Genomic DNA, 23,144 nt, shown 5'->3' with positions numbered 1-23,144 from the left:
GGGGGAAAAGTTACTTCTTATTACGGGTAATCAGGGAATTAGCGGAACCTGGAAAAATTGTGGCTTGAATGTCCAGGGTGAGTGGAGTGTGTGGATGTTGGAACAGTTCGAATCGGTTGAGAAATGTGGGATATGGAGAGGTTTATATAGTGTCCATTAAATTTCAATGGGGGGAAATTCCTGGTAATTACGGGTTGTCGGAAAATTTTCCACACCAATCGTACATGTAGTCTTGAATGCCCAGGGTCAGTGGCTGTACGAATCGGTTGAGAAATGTGGGATGTGGAGATGTTCGTACTGCCAACTTTCCCATTTTTGTTGGGAAATCCTGTTTTTGTCCTTCATTTTGATCATCTTTTCGTACTTAAGGAAAGTACGGAAATGTTGTATGGGTCAGCTGGAGTGGGTCAGCTGACCCATATGTGTATAGCGAGAGTAGGGCCAACTGGGTTTGCCCAATCATTTTCAATGCGGGGAAATTCCTCCTAATTCAGGGTAATCAGAACATTTTCCAAACAAGGAAACATAAAGGCTTGTATTTCCACAGTGAGGGGAGTGTGTGGATGGTGGAACGGTCCGAATCGGTTGAGAAATGTGGAATATGAAGAGGTTTGTATATTGTCCAAATAATTTTCAATGGAGGGAAATTCCTGGTAATTCCGGGTAATTGGAATATTTTCCAAACCAGAAAAAAATGCAGTCTTGAATGCCCAGGGTGAGTGGATGTTGGAACGGTTCAAATCGTTTGAGAAATGTGGGATGTGGAGAGGTTCGTATAATGTCCATTCATTTTCAATAGGGGGAAATTCCTGGTAATTACGGGTAATGGGAATATTTTCCAAACCAGAAAAAAATGCAGTCTTGAATGCCGAGGGTGAGTGGATGTTGGAACGGTTCAAATCGTTTGAGAAATGTGGGATGTGGAGATGTTTGTACTGTCAACCTTCCCGTTTTTGCTGGGGAATCCTGGTTATGTCCTTCATTCTGTTCCCGTTTCTTTACTTCAGGGATGCCAACTTCTGTATGGGTCAGCTGGAGTGGGTCAGCTGACCTATATATGAATAGCGAGAGTAGGGCCAACTGGGTTTGCCCAATCATTTTTAATGGGAGACAAGTTACTGGTAATTAGGGGTAATCAGGGAATTTGCGGGACCTGGAAACATTCTGGCTTGAATGTCCACGAAGAGTGGAGTGTGTGGATGTTGGAACGGTTCGAATCGGTTGAGAAATGTGGGATATGAAGAGGTTTGTATAATGTCCATTCATTTTCAATGGGGGGAAATTTACCGGAAATTCTGGGAAAACTGGGAATTTGGGCAAAGGAAAAACATTTGATACATGGCAAGAGTAGTGTTGTGGATGGTTGAAAGGTCGCAGTCGGGTTTAAAAAATAAAAAAATAATGAGAATTTAGGGAATTGTGGAACTATGATTACGTTCATTCTTTGAATAAGAATTTCCTTGAAATTTGGTAAATTCGGGAATTTTTGAAAATATCGACAATACCACAATTGTGCCGGATGATATGATTGGGTTGGTGTTGGAATTTTTTAAAGTTTTGAAAAATGTTGACGTAGTATGAATTGGTATTTTGGAACTCCTGGAATTTGGGGGAAAAAAGAAATTAAAAAAAAAAAAAAAGATAAAATTTGTTGTCCCAACTAAGAATAATTTTTTAAAGGTGGAATGGTCCAAAAACGGTTGAAAAATGTGGACTGTGAAAACTTTCCAGGAAGAGGTCAAATAAGGCTTTAGAAAACCGAGAATTCTGTGAATTCCTGGAATTATTTCAAACGTTGATAGTGGTAGTTTGATTGTCCAAGGTGAGATGAGTGTGTGATTGGTTTGAATCGATTGAGAAAAGTGGAAACTGTGCAAGTTCGAAAAATGGCCCATTCATTTTCAATGGGAAAAATGTCCCTTAAAATTCGGAATTCTGTGTAATCTGGGATATTTCAAAAATTTGAAAAAAAAAAATGGGGGGGGGAGCTCATGATTCCTAGTTGAGGCTAACGTTTGGGTACTGGAACGGTTTCGATCAGATGAAAACTGTGGGGCAGTGGAGCGCGCCAAACTTTTGCGGTGGAATAATGAGTAGATTTTTTTTTTTTTTTTTTGGTGTACAATCTTATATGTGTGAATGCTTGGAGATTCACAAAACTAAACCAATATTTACGATTAAATAATAAACAAATATATTACCAAATAATTATAAGCATATTTAGAAATATTTGGCTTGGCTTGGCACTCAGTATCAAGGGTTGGAATAAGGGGACAAATCACCCAAAATTATTCCTGGCCACCTCTGCTGCTCACTGCTCCCCTCACCTCCCAGGGTGTGGAACAAGGGAGTGGGTCAAATGCAGAGGGTCATTTCACCACACCCAGTGGTACTTTAACTCTAACTGTGTTAAAAAAAAACATCAGTGGATCTTAAACTTTTTTCACCGCCTCAAAAAACATTTGGCTCTCCAAGTTCTACCATAATGACTGATATTAAAATACAGTAACATAGTAGGCCCAAGTATTCATTACAGCAAAGGAGAGGTGTTATTTAACAAGTATATTTGGACGCTGTAACATTACACACAGTTTGAATAATTACTTTGTGTTTGAATGTAGAAAAATAACCGTTTTTTAAATACGACTAGTGGTACGCGTATCACAGTTTGATAATACATTTATATGACTCTCAATGAAATTGAAATAAGACATGTATTTTAGTCATTGCAAAATGTTTTTTTTACTTCAGTATCATTTACTTTAACATTATATTTATCATCATGAATTGTGTTTGAATTGTCCATAGTGCAGAGCTTGATCCAGATGTGTAGTGTGTGCCATAATAAGTGTATTGAATTACAGTATATATAAAATATTGCTCAGTAAACATAATTAAATATCACAATATCAAGTATTTTTTTATTCAACATATTTAATATAGCTGGCCCTGCGATGAGTTGGCGACTTGTCCAGGGTGTAACCCACCTTCCGTCCGAATGCAGCTGAGATAGGCTCCAACAACTCCCCGCGACCCGGAAGGCATAAGCGGTAGAAAACTGATGGATGGATTTAAAATAGCTCCCAGTGTGATGCAGTGCACGTTGACACAAGCGCTCGACATAGCTCTTACATTGCGGGTGTAAATTAAACATTTGAAACTACATATAATACATTACAAAATAAATGTAAACAAATCTATAACTACTCTGAAAATATTGTGTTTTATTTAAGAGGTTCAAATTCCAATAGTAAGCTCATAATGTTAAAAACAACCTTTTTGGGACTCTAAATGAAATACAAAAAAATGCCCTGACCATATATGATTGTTAGTTTTCTATTGGAAAATATGGGTGTTGTTTTTTTTACAGTAAATAGTCATAATAAAGCGCTTTGAGTACTTTGAAGGTAGAAAAGCGCTATACAAGTACAACCCATTTAACCAATTTATAATTCCAATAGAGAATGCATAAGTACAGTAGCAGCACAACAGCAGTAAATAAACATTGAAGTGTTGTGTAGTGTCGTACATCAGCTCAATGCTGTCATCTACTGGACAAACTTGAACATTGTGTAGGAACAGGGCTTAACATTAGGTACAGCCACCTGCTTGATAATGACATCCAATGCAAAAGATGGACTAAAAATGACAAATATTAGAAACGGTAATAAATATTTTGTACTTGAAACTACAAGAGCAGTTATAAATAGTGTTAGTAAAATTCAGTTTTTGCTGTTTTTGTCTCAAAGAGAAACTGCACTTTTTAATTCACAATTATTATAAAGGACAAGACAAAATATTGATATTTTCAATTCATTCTAACTTGTAAATAAAAGTCTGCTTACAATGGAGCCAATTCAGAAGGTCCTCTATTACATCAATAAAAATAAAAAAACAAAAACATCCAAATAGCGGCAACAATACCCCAGTTACCGTTTGCTGCTTGAATATTACCCAAGTCTTAGGGATATTGTCATTATAAGCGCTAACGCAGACAAACCGTTAATAATTGTGGTACTCAGTGGCCTAGTGGTTAGAGGGTCCGCCCTAAGATCGGTAGGTCATGAGTTCAAACCCCGGCCGAGTCATACCAAAGACTAAAAAAATGGAACCCTTTACCTCCCTGTTTGGCACTCAGCATCAAGGGTTGGAATTGGGGGTTAAATGGTCAAAAATGATTACCGGGCACGGCCACTGCTGCTGCTCACTGCTCCCCTCACCTCCCAGGAGTTGAACAAGGGGATGGGTCAAATGCAGAGGACACATTTCACCACACCTAGTGTGTGTGTGACAATCATTGGTACTTTAACTTAACTTAACTTGTGCGATGAGGTAGCGACTTGTCCAGGGTATAACCCGCCTTCCGCCTAATGGTAGCTGAGATAGGCGCCAGTGCCCCCCGACCTCAAAAAGGGAATAAGCGGTTGAAAATGGATGGATGGATGGAACTTGTGTGCCTATGTCTTTGGCCTCCCAAATGTAACTACCTTATTAAGCTCACTACAGGTGATATCACATATCGGTCCAATATCAACATAAAAGCACAAGTATCTGATTATATCGGCTTGCATCAATACTTTCCAGTATTAGTTTTACTACAAGCAGTCTTACTGCGAGTTTACTTGTGCAAAGCTGTACAGACAGTTAACGTCTAAATGTCCTCCAATGCAGTGGTTCTCAACCTTTTTTCAGTGATGTAACTCCTGTGAACATTTTTATAATTCAAGTACCCCCTAATCAGAGCAAAGCATTTTTGGTTGAAAAAAAGAGATAAAGAAGTAAAATACAGCACTATGTCATCAGTTTCTAATTTATTGAATTGTATAACAGTGCAAAATATTGCTCATTTGTAGTGGTCTTTCTTGAACTATTTGGAAAAAAAGATATAAAAATAACAAAGAACTTGTTGAAAAATAAACAAGCGATTCAAATATAAGTAAAGATTTCTACACATAGAAGTAATAATCAACTTAAAGTGCCCTCTTTGGGGATTGTAATAGAGATCCACCTGGATTAATGTACCATATTTTTTGGACTATAAGTCACAGTTTTTTCCATAGTTAGGCCAGGGGTGCGACTTATACTCAGGAGCGACTTCTGTGTGAAATTATTACCACATTACCGTAAAATATCAAATAATATTATTTAGCTCATTCACGTAAGAGACTAGACTTATAAGATTTCATGGGATTCATCAATTAGGAGTGACAGATTATTTTGTAAACGTATATCATGTTCTATATGTTATAGTTATTTGAATGACTCTTACCATAATATGTTACATTAACATACCAGGCACCTTCTCAGTTGGTTATTTATGCCTCATATAACGTACACTTATTCAGCCTGTTGTTCGCTAATCTTTATTTTTTTTAAATTGCTTTTCAAATGTCTATTATTGGTGTTGGGTTTTATCAAATAAATTTCCCCCAAAAATGCGACTCCAGTGCGACTTATATATGTTTTTTTCCTTCTTTATTATGCATTTTCGGCAGGTGCGACTTATACTCCGGAGCGACTTATACTTATACGGTACTTAATTCTAAAATAAATTTCACAAAAAAAGATATCTTTAACATCAGTATTTATGTAACATGTCCACAAAAAAACCTAGCTGTCAACACTGAATATTGCATTGTTGTATTTTTATTAACTTACTTTCACATTTTGTCGAAGTATTATTCAATAAATATATTTATTTATGACTTTTTAATTATTGCTATTTTTAGAATGTTTTAAAAAAATCTCACGTACCCCTTGGCATACCTTCAACTACCCCCAGGGGTATGTGTACCCCCATTTGAGACCCACTGCTCCAATGAACGCACAAGGTTGGTCTTTTCTTCTATTTTAGTCAAATCATTGACAAAAGGTAAAGATGGTCTACTAGCAGCTACACAACAGCTGAGCACACAATAGCAAACAAGCTAGACATACTGGACGTAATAAGTGTTTTTAACTGAACAGTCTGAAACACATAAGTCAATATAAACAGGTATCAAATAGTTACAGTTGCATATCACTTACACATGCAAAGTCTCCAAGGCAGAAGGTTATTAAAAACTATCTGGTAACAAAAGTGTCTGCATCATTCAATGTACTACCATTAGCTTAACTTCAATCAATCAATCATTTTCTTTTTTTGTCATTGTCATAATAAGACTTCATACATTTTTGTGATAACTACGTGTCCCTATAAAAACAATAACCACAGCACTTCAACTTAAAGACAGCATAAATCCATTCCAGGAGGTTAATGATAAATAACTTTGTTTTTTTTAATTATTTGATTGATTGATTGATTGATTGATTTAAACTTTTATTAGTAGATTGCACAGTTCAGTACATGTTCCGTACAATTGACCACTAAATGGTAACACCAGAATAAGTTTTTCAACTTGTTTGGGTCGGGGTGCACGTTAATCAATTCATGGTAATTCCTTCCACTCATTTCATTCGAGCAAACATTTTTTTAAATTCCACACTACAAAATAATAAAAAGTATGCGTGTTTCCTGCTGATATAAGATCGGATTAATATCAATATATCAAAAGTAAAAAAGTTTTGGATCCCCTTAACGCTCACATAATCATTGTTGGCATGGTCACAAGTCTAACTTGTTGACTCGCTAGTTGCCCTCTATCATTGTTATCGAGATCAAAGATAGAAACTTTTTGGCTATTTGTGGTTCACGCTTCCAATTGCTGTCTTTGGCCCCTTGGCCTGTTGGTACAATTTCACTTTAGCCCTTTGAGCCAAAACGTTTGGGCACCCCTGTTCTAGATAATAAATAATATCTTACACCTAGCTAGTAGAAAGATGAGGGCATATTCCAACAAGTTGGTACATTTTGACAGCCAATTTAGACCCAGAAATGGCGACCACGACACAAAAAGAAGTTTGGTTCCACCCTTCTTCTCTCCACGAGGGTCATTCCCCATCCAAAACAAGATTCTAGCAGTCGGCATCCTGATGACAGCAGACATTGTACAGTAAGTGATGTTTTATTAGGTTTTTTGGCTCTCATGTAGTCTGCAGTGAGTAATCAGTGATGTTGTCGAAGAATAAAGCAAAATTTGTGATGTGTTTTTAAAAATAACGTGTCGCGCAAGATCAAATATTACATCTTATAATAAATGTGTCTGTTACTACATTACATACAGTATATACTTACACCATGTATATAAAACCTTGATGGAGGTGTTTGGATATATTTTTATTAAACTTAGTCGGCAGAATAGAGCGGGTCCCAGAGGCTCCATTTTAAGTGGACTTTTGAACACATTCATTTATTATTTAGAATGTATTAAAAAAGAAAAACATGTGATCTTATCTTACATAAGGATTGTGAATGATAGAATTTTTTCAAAAAACTGCAGTTTCCCTGTAATACTTCTCTCTAACCTTAAAGAAGGGAGTTATTTTTTATTACATACACATATAATACAATTAATTCATAATTGTTAACCTATTGTTTTATTTTAAAGGAAATAAGAAATAATTAATTTCCATATAAATAGAAACAGATGAACATTCTGTACGACCATAAAATGCAGGTTAAAAACAACAGCGCCCTCCAGTGGCAATACTTATTCCTGCAATAATAAAAACAATTATGTCATTGTTGCTTACAAAATCTGATTTGTTTTGCCTCCAAATGTTATGTCACTCATTATTTTATTTTTATTTTTTTTAGATATTTGTAAAATGCATTGCAAATGGTCTTTATACCAATATATCTTATATGAAATGCATTCCAAATAAATAAAAACAGATTAACCCAATGGCTTTTAGCTTATGAAAAACCTTGATTTGAAAATGTCATTCAATTTGGGGATTTCCAAAACTGTACACCATGATCGTGAAAATTATTACAAATAAAGGCTTGATATATCTCACTTTGCATGTAATAATAATGATAATAGATTTGTAAAAAGCCTTTTACATTGAGTAAACAAGCTCAAAGTGCTACAGTGTATTAAAAAAAATAATAATAATAAAAATACATAATGACAACTAAAACAGCCTAATAGCTAGAACTAGTATGCATATATCTAAAAAAAAAAAAACATTTTTTTTTTTTAAAAAGAAGGGTTTTTACCAAAGACTTTGTGTCTTTGTCCTCAGAGGTTGGAGGAAGTTAGGCTGTCCGGAGCGGAGGTGTCGTGTGGAGGATTTGGGGGTGAGCAGTTCTTTAAGGTAGAGGGAGGCATTTCCATGGGGACACTGGTGGGTTACTAGGGACACTTTGTATTCAATCCTGAGTGGAACAGGAAGCCAGTAAAGGGATTTGAGAATAGTTGTGATATGGTCATATATCCGCACTCTCATCAGGATCGTACCGGCAGTATTTAATGAGTTTGTATCACATATTAGTTTCACATTTGAAGTTGAATTGCTGCCATAAATGAACTTTTCACACGATATTCAGATTTATTTTTTCTAATTTCACCTGTATTTTTTTATTGCGCCGAAAAATATATTTATTCCAAATTATTGGTATATGTTTGTCATGCATTGGTTATAAATTCAGTGTTAAAGGCCTACTGAAACCCGCTACTACCGACCACGCAGTCTGATAGTTTATATATCAATGATAAAATTAACATTGCAACACATGCCAATACAGCCGGTTTAGTTTACTAAATTGCAATTTTAAATTTTGCTGCTGAAAACGTTGCGGTATGATGACGCGTATATGATGACGCGTGCGCGTGACGTCACGGATTGTAGCGGACATTTTGGTCAAGCACCAATACCAGCTATAAGTCGTCTGCTTTATTCGCATAATTACACAGTATTCTGGACATCTGTGTTGCTGAATCTTTTTTAATTTGTTCAATTAATAATGGAGACGTCAAAGAAGAAAGATGTAGGTGGGAAGCGGTGTATTGCGGCCACCTTTAGTAACACAAACACAGCCTGTGTTTCCTTGTTTCCATTCCCGAAAGATGACGATGAAGCTATACTATGGAACAGAGCGGTCAAGCGAACATGGTTCCCTACCACATGTCAACCGGTGAGAAAATGGTGGTAATAAGTTGGCCCTTACCGTAGACATGAGCGGAGAGCTTGCGTCGTTCCTCATGCAGCTGCGGACTCTCTTGCCTCCTTCCACGGGCGGCCCCGACCGCCGGATACTTCCACTGTGGAGAAAAAAGGAAGAAAAAAAAATCTCAGCCCGGCCCGACCGGCTGCCTTCGCCTTGTCGAGAAACGTGGCTTCCCTTGGAGACACTGTCGGTCACCACACCCATGGCCACACCCCTCCGACTTTCAGGTACGACCATATAATCTCACTAAAACACTAGTAACACAATAAGCAGATAAGGGATTTTCCAGAATTATCCTAGTAAATGTGTCTAATAACATCTGAATCGCTCCGACTGCCCTTGTCTTTTTTATTTATTTTTTTATTTTTTTCTAGCCCTTTACCCTCACTATCCTCATCCACAAATCTTTCATCCTCGCTCAAATTAATGGGGAAATTGTCGCTTTCTCGGTCCGAATCGCTCTTGCTGTTGGTGGCCATGATTGTAAATAATGTGAGGATGTGAAAAGCTCTACAACCCGTGACGTCACGCGCACATCGTCTGCTACTTCCGGTACAGGCAAGGCTTTTTTAATAGCGACCAAAAGTTGCGAACTTTATCGTCGATGTTCTCTACTAAATCCTTTCAGCAAAAATGTGGCAATATCGCGAAATGATCAAGTATGACACATAGAATGGACCTGCTATCCCCGTTTAAATAAGAAAATCTAATTTCAGTAGGCCTTTAAGTTTTCATCCAAATACCATTCAAGTGTACTTAAATGCAGAAAATCTGTTTTGGTTGTCCTGTGGACAATCAGTTTCTAACCTTCATTCCAGCTAATGAAGTCATTCTGAGGATGTGATGTCATATTGGCCGGTAATGGCCCGTGTAATTATTACACGAGGAGGACAACCTGACAGGTTTTGGGGCCACAAAAGGAGACAAATAGATCCTCCCCTGCTGAGCCTCCATTGAGTCTTGCTCTGTGGTCTGACACATTCTTTCAAGTGATTAGGGAGATAAGTTCATTCACCATGACTTGCTACATTGAGTCTTCTGTCAGTCACATTGTCTAATCAGTGACAGCACACTCAAATTGAAGCTCTTCACCCCCCCAAAAAATGTCTTCTTTGAAATTTTGTAAAAATAAACAGGAAACTTTCTAGCCCTAATACGTCATTTTTATACTATGGATGTCCACACCGCAGGACAAAGGAGAAAAAAGAACATCTGCATGCAGTTAGACTTAATTTAAACTAAATAAACAACTTTTAATCAGTGCTCGAGGAAAGGAAACATGTATTCACTTTCATTCAAAGCTGCTTTGCGACACACTGCTATACACACTGGTCAAATCATTAGGTATGCCTGCACATTTTAATACCATCCAATACAAAGTGGGTTGTATACAAGACTAATATATATATATATATATATATATATATATATATATATATATATATAGTGCTAAAACACTTATATAGTGCTAAAACACTTTCAAAGGCACTAAATAGAAGAAGATATAATAATTAAAATATAATAGACAACACCAACAATACAGAAGCGATAGTATGTTAATGGCCACTATAGTCTCAGTACCGTAGTGTATTTGTTCATCCTATGGTCACATTTGCGACGTGGGTTTTCTTGTGTCAGCACCGGAAGTCGTAAAATCAGCTGTTCACCTGGCGGGTTTTTTTCGGGATTGAATAGCGAAGTCCTTCTTTAACTGCCGTCTTGTTTTAGCATATATTGCCGCCTTTGCACCTGTCAATGTTTACTTTTGTATGCACATAAAAACAGAAAAAATCCAGACTTTGGAGCAATGTTCACGGACTCTTGGTAATTTGCTCTCTATTAGATGTATTGGGACCGTGATTTTGTTCCTAAGTTGTTCACCGGTCCTCATATGGAAGGTACTTTTTTATTGTTGATGTCTTAAGAAGGGTAGAAATCCAAGAAAACACACACATATACAGACACTCTTTCTTGTATTTTTACCTTCTTAAGACCTCCGAAAAATGCCTTCCTCTAGTATTATAATATAAGTTGTAATTTTACTCAACGCTAGTCAAAATTTTACAAGAAAAGCTTGAAATGTTGGCAATTTTATGAAAAGAGTCCACAAAAGTCACAAGTTTATAAGAAAACTTTTAAATTTGGCCAATATTAATATAATGATTGGAATTATACTTGGCAAAATTATGACAAAGGTCATATTTTTACTCAAAAAAATTCACTATTTTACAAGAAGAACAAAAAAATGGTCAACACTGTGATAAAAGTAATAATTTTATATGACAAATGTCACCATTTTGCATTAAAAAGTAATAACTGTACGTAAAAAAGTAATAATTTTACAAGAAATATTGCAATATAACAGAGAGAATATGAGAAATTGTTCCAATTTTATAAGAAAAAAGTTGACACATTGTGAGAAAACAAATGCTTTTAGTACAAAAAATTGTTAGTAATTGGTTTTTAATCTGAATTATTTACTTCAAGTTATTACAGTATGTCTATATACAGTTTACATATGACCACTATAGTTGTCTATATACAGTATACATATATGACCACTATAGTTGGAATTTTACTCAGTAACATTCGCAATTTTACAAGAAAAGCTTAAAATGTTGGCAATTTTATGAAAAGAGTCAACAAAAGTCACCATTTTATAATAAAACTTTAACATTTTGGCAATATTATATTAATAATCGGAATTATACTTGGCAAAATTATTACAAAGGTCATAATTTTACTAAAGAATATTCACTATTTTACAAGAAGAACAAAAAAAATGGCAACACTGTGAAATAAGTCAGAATTTTATATGAAAAAAATGTCACCATTTTGCATTAAAAAGTAATAACTGTACGTAAAAAAGTAATAATTTTACAGGAAATATTGCAATATAACAGAAACAGAAAGAATATGAGAAATTGTTCCCAATTTTATAAGAAAAAAGTTGACACATTGTGAGAAAACGACTGCTTTTAGTATAAAAAATTGTTAGTAATTGGTTTTTAATCTGAATTATTTACTTCAAGGTATTACAGTATGTCTATATACAGTATACATATATGGCCACTATAGTCTCAGTACCGTAGTGTATTTGTTCATGCTATGGTCACATGTGGGACGCGGGTTGTCTTACGTCAGCACCGGAAGTCGTAAAATCAGCTGTTCACCTGGTGGGTTTTTTTCGGGGTTGAATAGGGAAGTCCTTCTTTAGCTGTTGTCTTGCTTTAGCATATATTGCCGCCTTTGCACCTGTCAATGTTTACTTGTTTATGCACATTATGTCAACAAAAAATCCTGACTTTGGAGCAATATTCACAGACTCTTAGTAATTGGCTCTCTATTAGATGCATTGGTTTTCCGTATTGGGACCGTGATTTCAGTTCTAACTTGCTCACCAGTCCTCATATGGAAGGTACTTTTCCCTTGTTGATGTCTCAAGAAAGGTAGAAATCCAAGAAAACACACATATACACACACACTTTCTTGTATTTTGTACCTTCTTGAGACCTCCAAAAAATGCCTCCCTCTAATATTATAATATAAATGTAATTTTACTCAACACTAGTCAAAATTTTACAAGAAAAACTGAATATTTGTGCAATATTATGATAAAAGTTGGAATTTTACTCAATAACAGTCGCAATTTTACAAGAAAAGCGTAAAATGTTGACAATTTTATGAAAAGAGTCAACAAAAGTCACAATTTTATAATAGAACTTTAACATGTTGTTAATATTATAATAATAATCGGAATTATACTTGGCAAAATTATGACAAAGGTCATAATTTTACAAAAAAAAATTCACTATTTTACAAGAACAAAAAATTGGCAACACTGTGAAATAAGTCAGAATTTTATCTGACAAATATCACCATTTTGCATTAAAAAGTAATAACTGTACGTAAAAAAGTAATAATTTTACAAGAAATTGTGCAATACAACAGAAACAAAAAGAATATGAGAAATTGTTCCCAATATTATAAGAAAAAAGTTGACATATAGTAAGAAAAAGACTACTTTTAGTAAAAAAATGTGTCAGGAATTGGTTTTTAAATCGTAATTATTTGCTTTATTACAGTATGTCTCTATATACATATTTATTTATTGTTATTAATTTTGGCCAGAGGAGGAGCACTTCAAATTTTTACACACACTTGTTATTTCATATGTTGACCAGAGGGGGAGCACTTTCAAAACCGACACACAGTCAATTTGAAAAACCCCTCCTTTTTGCACCACCCTAAAGTTGATAGATTTCACCACCAGGGGTGCAAATAAGAACTCTTTTTTTTGTTTTTTGTAATGTGCTTAAGGCCGATGACAAACGAGTCATGGACCACAGATGGCCCTTGTGCCGCACTTTGGGCAACCCAGCTGGATGTGAATTCTCCCTGCCCACTGGGTGTGAGTTTTCCTTGCCCTTTTGTGGGTTCTTCCGAGGATGTTGTAGTCGTAATGATTTGTGCAGTCCTTTGAGACATTTGTGATTTGGGGCTATATAAATAAACATTGATTGATTGATTGATTGATAGAAGCTAACTGTTAATTACCACTATAGTCTCAGTACTGTAGTGTATTTGTTCACCCTATGGTCAGGTGTGGGACGCGGGTTGTCTTACGTCAGCACCGGAAGTCGTAAAATCAGCTGTTCACCTGGCGGGTTTTTTCGGGGATGAATAGGGAAGTCCTTTTTTACCTGCCATCTTGTTTTATCATATATTGCCACCTTTGCGCCTGTCAATGTTTACTATTGTATGCACATGAAATCAGCAAAAAATCCTGACTTTGGAGCAATGTTCACAGACTCGTTGTAAATGTAATCTATTAGATGCAATGGTTTTCCGTATTGGGACTGTGATTTCGGTCCTAACTTGTTCTCCAGTCCTCATATGGAAGGTGCTTTTGAAGCTTTTCCCTTGTTGATGTCTCAAGAAGAGTAGAAATACAAGAACACACACACTGACCTGTCTCCACCCACAGAGGATGGGCCCTCACACGTCACCAGCAACACTTCCATGCTTGTGGTGAACAGAACCTCCTCTCTTTTTTCTCAGTGTGGATCAGTTCTATGTGTGCCCGTCGAGGAACTTCGGCCAATCTGGATTTTGTATTATTATTGTTAGAACATTTTTGGTGGAGTTTGCGCAATCGTGCGTATTTGGATGCTGCGCCAGGACGCACATTAACACCCCCAGGGGGCACCAGCGGGCCACACAGGAGGCTTAACCCGAGTGGAGTGTCACCAACCTGGAATAAAATCCCTCGCCGTGTCCGTGATGAGCAGATGAGAGCGTTTGGTTCCGAGCCGCGCCATGTCCCAAGAGGACCATGAAGTTATGGCATAGCCTCATGACCACTTCTTTCATTCTGCTGGGAGTCGTGCACGCCGGCCGCGCGGCCCTGCTCCGGAGCCCACAGCGGCTGTCTTCTGGGGCAGGGGCGCCCAGGAAGGAGAGGCCCCTGGAGAGTCCACCTCTGCGGATCAGCGTGTCCGTCAACTCGCAGGAGGACTGGGGAGACAAATGTAAGGAACACACTTGTATTTGGGTTGGAGTGTCGCCACTACATTAGGTACACCTGCACTATATATATATATATATATATATATATATATATATATATATATATATATATATACACACACACACACAAGAGCTGAGTTTATTGCACTCCAGTGTCAATCCAAAACTAGTTTTGGTATTTCTATAAAATGTAGACGTTTTTATATACACACTGGATTGTCCAAGTGTGCCTAATGAAGTGGCCAGTGAGCAGCTCTAAAGTTAGAAATGTTCCCAGAATTTTTCTAGAAATTAAAAGTAGAGTAAAAAGGCACAATGTACAGTAAAAAAGAAAAAAAAGCACGCACGCACATACGGATAATGTAAAGGGGATATTGCTGATAATTTACATGTACCGTATTATAATCGGGCGCACCGGATTATAAAACGCACTGCCGATGAATGGTCTATTTTTGATTTTTTTTTCATATATAAGGTGCACCGGATTATAGGGCGCATTAAAGGAGTCATATTATTATTATTTTTCTAAATGTAAAACACTTCCTTGTGGTCTACATAACATGTTGTGGAGGTCTTGCTCCTCCAGGTTCTCTGGACTACCAATGGCGGACATGACAGTCGTCTTCATCTTTGCGAACAATGATTTATTTTGCAATAAGTTGTGCTTTTCAGCAATGTTAAAAGTTTCTCTCGCTAGTTCTCCACCATCAACCACCTCCTCTCCTTCCCGACTGCTGCCTTTATCGGAGCGACAGGTGATCAGACAAACACTCACAGCTGTGTCATATTCGCACCTGTCACTAATCTCGAAGCCAGTCCTGATGCACCCCGCTTCCCTGCAGGTCTGCAGTTCCTTGGTTGATTAGTATAAACTCACTACACCGGTATGTTTTAGTGCTTTCATGGCGAGTTTACTGACATATATAAGTTAAAACTTTACACTACTTTATATTAGAAATGGCAACGGCGGAGGATGAATGTCCCATAACAAAAAGATAGAGAGAAAAAAGAAGCTTATCAACTATGGTGTCCACACGGACTACTAAGGCGGAAGAGCACAATTTTTATGCAGATCCCAAATACAGATCAGCAGGTACCAGAAAGTAAGAAAAGTTGCTTGTGCATAATGTTGCGAAACGCCAGATAATGTCTTACCTTATACACACAACATAATAATACTCAATTGTTGACGCACATCAAGCGGTGCTGCTTCATAGCTTACCAAAGTCGTACTAAAACAATTTGATAGATTTTTGAGCGCAGTGCGTAATGTTCTATATTTTCAATGGAACATTTAAAATGTTGGTGTTGTTTACTTGAGTCATGTTGACACGTATCTCTTATGTTTGACTGCCGTCTACTGGTCACACTTATCATTACACCGTGTACCAATTAAAATTGCTTTGAGGCCAAACCAGATTATTATTATTATTGTTATTATTATTCCATCCATTAGGCGTACCAGGTTATAAGGCTCACTGTCGAGTTTTTAGAAAAATAAGGATTTTAAGTGTGCGTTATAGTCCGGATAATACGGTATGCATACATACATGCATGCACACACATTTTATAAGGGTAAAAAGCTGATATTAAACATACACATATTGTAAAGTGAAAACAACTGATAATATACATGTATACAAACACACACATAAATTGTAAGGGTAGTAAGCTGATAATACACATTTCACTTGCACACACACTGATAATGTACATGTACACATACACACACTTAATGTAAAAGAGGAAAAGATGATCATATGCATGTATTCAAACAAATTATAAGGGTAGAAAGCTGATACTATACATGTATACACACACTCGCACACACGCACATATTGTAAAATGGAAAAAGGTGATAATATACAATTATACACACACTTGCACATATATTCATAAATTATAAGGGTAATACGCTGATTACACATACACATGTAAACGCTGATAATGTACATGTATAAACACAATGTAAAGGGTAATAAACTCATAATACACATGTGTACACACACATACACAAATTATAAGGGCAAAAAGCTAAAATACATACATATACACATAAATTATTAGGGTATTAAGCTCATACTGTAATATGCTTTAGGAAGTCCGTTTTTTCTAATGATGACCTCTACTACTATTTGTGAGTTCGTTGATAACTGTGCAGCACACTGCCTACCACAGATGTGACAACTGTAGACCTGAATCGAATGCACAGGTGCAGACATGGCCATCTTTCTACGCTCTGTTTTCGCCGGTTCTCCTTTGTCGCTTCCAAGGTAGTGGGCTGTATGTTGCACTTCTTTAGGAAGATGTTGAGCTGGTCTTTCAGCCTCTTCTTCTGGTACGCAGCAGAGCGGCGGCCCAGGTGGAGCTGACCATACAGAAGTTTGCGTGATAGGCGGTTGGCTGGCATTCTGATGACATGGCCGAGACATCTTAATTGATTTGAAGTATGATAATGGCCTCTAAGCTACTGCAGCTGACTCGCTGAAGGATCACAGAGTGTGGGATACGATCCTGCCAAGTCACCTTTAAGGTGTGTTGTAGACACCTTATATGAAATGCCTCCAGCATCTTGAGATGGCGAGCGATTGTCCATGTCTCACAACCATAAAGAAAGGTTGTGATACATATTGCCTTGTAGACTGAGACTTTGGTGTGGAGGTGGAGGTTATTGTTGTTGAAGATCCTCTTCCTCAGGCGCCCAAAGGAGGATGAGGCCTTGTTGACCCAGTGTTGTATGCTGCAGTCATCTGAGAGGATGCTTCCCAGGTATTTGAAGTGTGGAACGAGGGTCAGTGGGCAGCCAGTAATGATGAGAGTTGGAAGTCTCTGTGGGAGTTCTGATGACCACTGGCAGAGAACTTCAGTCTTTAATATGTTAATAGACAGTCCCGTTCTGTTGTATGCCTTTTCAGCAGCTGTACTGGTGGTCTGCAGGGCTTCTGGTGTATGTGCGACAAGGGCGCAGTCATCAGCATACTGTACAGACTAGAGTTTAGTTTTGGATTGGAATCTTCAGATGTTGAATTGGTTCCCGTCCAGCCTGATTTCCAAGGACACCCCACTTTTCTTCCTCTATTTCCTTCTGAAGAAATGTTGTTACACATAGGAAAAAGATGTTGAAGAGAACCGGGGCCAGGGTGCAGCCTTGTCTCACACAAGTCGCTACCTCAAAGGGAGTAGATTCTAGTCCACCTATTATAACCTTGGCCATTATCCCATCCTCGAACTACAGCAGGATGTTCACAAACTTTTCCGGGCAGCCACAATGCATGAGAACCCTCTACAGGAGGTCACGGTGTACGGTGTCAAATGCCTGGGTAAGATCAACAAAGGCCATGAACAGGTCTCGCTTCTGTTAGCGACATTTTCCTGCAGCTGCCATGAGGCGAAGATCATGTCTACTGTCCAACATTTTTTTCCGGAATCCAGCCTGGGATTCTGATAGCAGACCTTCAGTGATGTTGCTGATGAGTCTGTGGAGCATGATTTTTGCCAGGACTTTACCAGCAGCAGAGAGTACTATACCACTGCTGTTTCCACAGATTGATTTGTCTCCCTTGTTTTTAAAGATGTTGACAAGTTTAGCATCCTTTCACTGCTGGGGAATGCTTTCTTCCCTCCACACTGGGGAGATGTACTGGTGGATCGCTCTGGTTGGATTGGGCTGCAGCTTCGTAGAGTGATCTGCTGAAAGAAGACCACTTCTCTTCTGTCGAAGCATCTCTGTCCAGGAAAGACTCAATGTTCTCTAGCTGATTAGCTAGGGAACGAAGAAAGATGTGGCGTGCTTTAGCAACTTCCTGGTAGATTTGTGGATGCGTATTGTTTGACAAATCCTCATTCAGAGCATGGTCATGATTAATCGATGGTCCGTCAAGCATTCCGCCCCTCTCATGGCTCGAGTGAACTGGACATCCGCTGCTGAGCCGCCTCCGCTTGGGATGGTTTCCTGTTGGCTCCACTGTGGACGGCACTCTCGCTACTGTGTTGGATCCACTTTGGATTGGACTCTCACGGTTGTGTTGGATCCAGTATGGATTGAACTTTCACAGTATCATGTTAGACCCGCTCGACATCCATTGCCTTCAGTCCCCTAGGGGTGGGGGTGTGGGGGGGGAGGGGTTTACCCACATATGCGGTCTTCTCCAAGGTTTCTCATAGTCATTGTCACTGTCACCGACGTCCCACTGTGTGTGAGTTTTTCTTGCCCTTATGTGGGCTATACCGAGGATGTTGTTGTGGTTTGTGTTGTGGTTTGTGCAGCCCTTCGAGACACTAGTGATTTAGGGTTATATAAATAAACATTGATTGATTGACATTTCTCAGATCTGACTGCCTGACAAATACATAGTCAAAAAGGTGCATGTGCTTGGATCTGGGATGCAGTCAGGATGTTTTGTATTAATTTTTCAGTTGAAATGTGGTGATGGTGATGTTGAGGCTGTGTTTAGCACAGAGAATGAAAAGTCGTATTCCATTTGCATTGGAGCGGCCAATGCCATGCTGCCCCAGCACACCATTCCAAATACCGTTGTCAATCCCAACTCTTGCATTAAAGTCCCCCATCAACAGGATTTTATCGCTTTTGGGGACTTTGTGAAGGGCCTCATCTAGCATCTCGTAGAAGCAGGTCTTTGTGCCCTCTTCTGGTATGAGGGTGGGTGCATAGGCACTGCGGAATAGGGATTGACATGAGCCTTTCACTATTGCCAGTTGGTGTTTCAGTTAGATTTGGGGAGAGATTATTCTTGATCGCTAGGCCCACTCCACACAGACATTGTCCTCCTATGGGGTAGCTTTTCCAAAAGAAAGTGTAGCCCTCCCCAACTTCCTTGAGGGATCCTTCGTCTAATACTGTGGTCCCGCTTAAAGCTGCGATTTCAATATTGTAGCGCATTAGCTCAGCCGCGATCAGTGCTGTTCCTTGTCCATGTCTGATTGTGTTATGGCTGAAGTCCAGTAGGGTTCTGACTTTCGTAAGCCGTAAAGGTTCGCTTTAGGTGTTTTCGACCTCTGTGTGGAATGTCAGGATAGGCGCGGTAACCTATCCAGGAGAGTCTGTACGCACAAATGCTCGCACGGAAATTATAAGGGTAAAAAGCTGATAAGATGTAGCCATCCATCCATCCATCCATGTTCATCCACTAATCCAAAATTGGGTAGCAGGAGCAGCAGTCTAAGCAGAGAAGCCCAGCTACTTTCCCCAGCTCCTCTCTAAGGATCCTAAGGCATTCCCAGGCCAGCTGGGAGACAAAGTTCCCCCAATAAGTCTTAGGTCTTCTCCACTGCCTCATACCGGTCAGACGTGCCCTAACCACCTCCCCAGGGAGGTGTTTGGGACGAATCCTGACCAGATGTCTGAACCACCTCATCTGGCTCCTCTACATGTACATAGAAGCTAATGCTAGCGAGTAAGACCAGATGTTTTGGTCAATGTTGGGATGCTTGTAACTCAAATTTTTTGCTTGCATCTTAAAACATAACTTAACTGAGAGACAGTTTTTTTTTTTATCTCGCGGTTGGGGCACCACTTCTATTTCAATCAATCAATCAATGATTATTTATATAGCCCTAAATCACTAATGTCTCAAAGGGCTGCACAAACCACAACACAAACCACAACGAAATCCTCGGTAGAGCCCATATAAGGGCAAGGAAAACTCACACTCAGTGGGACGTCGGTGACACTGATGATTATGAGAAACCTTGGAGAGGACCGCATATGTGGGCAACCCCCCTGTACGGGAACCGAAAGCAATGGATGTCGAGCGGGTCTAACATGATACTGTGAAAGTTATTTCACTTGTTTATCCCTAGCTTTTTTCTATGTTGTGTATAAAAGGTATAAGGAATGAAAATTCAAGAATGTACTCTGTATATTTAAGTATTCGGCAATGTCACACACTTAATATGCACCGTTGCGTTGAATACAATTGCCAGACAAGTATCTCATTGGTCACACCACTCTGTGCACTCTTCTACTCCCGATCGGGTTGCACACAAAATTATAATTTCTCAAAACAAAACATCCTTACTGTGCTGCCGTTATTATTTTGAAGTTAAAGTTAAAGTACCAATTATTATTACACACACACTAGGTGTGGTGAAATTACTTTTTGACCCATCCCCTTTTTCACCCCCTGGGCGGTGAGGGTAGCAGTGAGCAGCAGTGGTGGCCGCGCCCGAGAGTCATTTTGGTGATTTAACACCCAATTCCAACCCTTGATGCTGAGTGCCAAGCAGGGAGGTAATTGGTCCCGTTTTTATAGTCTTTGGTATGACACGGCCGGGGTTTGAACTCACCACCTACCGATTTCAGGGCGGACACTCTAACCACAAGATCACAGCTGTTATTAAACCCCAGAGTGACTTGAAATTTCTCGCACAACTCTTAAAGCGATCTACAAAACAACCCACTGTAACTTTTGTTACAAATTTGCTCGGCACCTTTAGTAGTTTGACAAGATCGGTTGAAAAACCTGGCCACCATCAAGCGAAACATCTTTGCATGGACATTATTGTCTAGAAGTCATTGACCAACATTTTAGTTTTTATTCAAAATGTAACAAGAAACTTCATTATTTCTTTTTTAGACACCATGGAGGAGCCTGTCTCGGCCGAGTTTGAGGATGTGGTCGACTTGATCAAAGTACGCATCAGCAGAATACGCCGCTCCTCCTTCCCGCCCACGGAGCCTTCTCAGACCTTACCTCCTCCAAGGACCTCCAAAACTAACAAGAGAGGTCGACGTATCAGACGCAAGAGGAAGAACAACTCAAGCCGGCCGAGAGATGCCAAAAAGAAAGGCGGGGCTAGAGGAAAGAAGACAGGAAGTGGGCGGGGCCAGGGCTGCAGGCTGAAACAGATCCAACTCAACGTGACCGACCTGGGTTTGGGTTACCGCTCTGAGGAGGAGATGATATTCAAGTACTGTGCGGGGCCCTGCAGGAAGTCAGAAACCAACTATGACAAGATCCTGCACAACTTGGCTCACCGCAGGAAGTTCCCCGCCAAAGACACACCCCAGCAGGCCTGCTGTCGGCCAATCGCCTTCGACGACGACCTCTCTTTTCTGGACGATAACCTGGTGTACCACACTGTGAGGAAACACTCCGCCAGGAAGTGTGCTTGTGTCTAAGGACTTCTAAACGTTAATCATGTCATGTGCATACTTGCCAACCCTCCCCAATTTTTCGGGAGACTCCCGAATTTCAGTGGCTCTCCCGAAAATCTCCGGGGACAACCATTCTCACGAATTTCTCCCCATTTCCAGCCGGACCTGAGTGAAGACAGCCTGTTGTCACGTCCACTTTTCCTCCATATAAACAGCGTGCCGGCCCAGTCACGTTACAACATCTACGGCTTTTGAGCTCAGTGCGCAACTGCACACACAACAAAAAGGAGACTATTATATACGTCTCCGTTATCCATAGGGTTATCTATATCCCATAAAGTAGGCAGGCACGGAGCTATTTCTCAGCATGTTTATTCCAGCCGGCAGATTAGTACACTGACACACATCATTCGGATTCCCATCATGCGTTGCTTCAAAACTACGGCAAGTAGAAAGATAGTGAGAATAGAACGAGGATGGACAATTCAACCCTAAACTCACTTCTTTCCTGCAAATTAAATTGCACAGATGCTGCCCATACCTATGCTCCTTCAGGGGCTGTGCTACTGGCTGCAAAGCATTGCACTTTTAAATACAACGATGAGTAAAGGAGTGTTATGTGTCAATAAATGAACACTGAAATTCAAGTATTATATATATATATATATATATATATATATATATATATATATATATATATATATATATATATATATATATATATATATTGTAGCTGAGATAAGCTCCAGCGCCCCCCGCGACCCCAAAGGGAATAAGCGGTAGGAAAAAAAATAGAAAAAAAAAATATATATATATATGTATATATATATATATATATATATATATATATATATATATATATATATATATACATACATATATATATATATATATATATACACATATATATATATACATACATGTATATATATATATATACACATATAAATATATATATATACACATATATATATATATACACATACACATATATATACATACACATATACATACAAAAATATATATATATACATACACATATATATACACATACACATATATATATACATACACATATATATACACATACACATATATATATACACATATATATATACACATATACACACACATATATATATATATATATATATATATAGAAGAAATACTTGAATTTCAGTGAATTCTAGCTATAAATATATTCCTCCCCCATTGCCCCGCCCCCAATCTCCCGATTTCGGAGGTCTCAAGGTTGGCAAGTATGCATGTGTGAGTACTCCTCAGGTACATCACTCGTGCTTTAATTTACACGCCACAAATGCTCTCCCTATTGGTCACTATGGGACTCTCAACTCGTCTCTGTCCGATAAAACACACGTTCAGTTGTCCCTCGTTTTATCATTATTAAATGTTTCAAGGCCCGACTGTGCAGGAAAATGAATTTAC

General features: G+C 38.6%; 1 protein-coding gene across 1 annotated transcript; it reads left to right on the top strand.

The window, feature by feature from the left end:
* Window positions 1-14,118: 14,118 nt before the first annotated feature.
* On the top strand, window positions 14,119-22,340 carry LOC133569047 (glial cell line-derived neurotrophic factor-like). Its single transcript, XM_061921208.1, has 2 exons — window positions 14,119-14,583; window positions 21,178-22,340. Exons 1-2 carry the CDS (start codon window positions 14,388-14,390, stop codon window positions 21,720-21,722), a joined length of 741 nt encoding a protein of 246 aa, XP_061777192.1. The 5' UTR covers window positions 14,119-14,387; the 3' UTR covers window positions 21,723-22,340.
* Window positions 22,341-23,144: the final 804 nt, after the last annotated feature.

The sequence above is a fragment of the Nerophis ophidion genome, linkage group LG01 (genome assembly GCF_033978795.1).
Source record: "Nerophis ophidion isolate RoL-2023_Sa linkage group LG01, RoL_Noph_v1.0, whole genome shotgun sequence".
In the NCBI taxonomy this organism is placed as follows: Eukaryota; Metazoa; Chordata; class Actinopteri; order Syngnathiformes; family Syngnathidae; genus Nerophis; species Nerophis ophidion.
The sequence above is the reverse complement of the archived record's forward strand: the minus strand, read 5'-3'. Positions and strand labels throughout refer to the sequence as shown.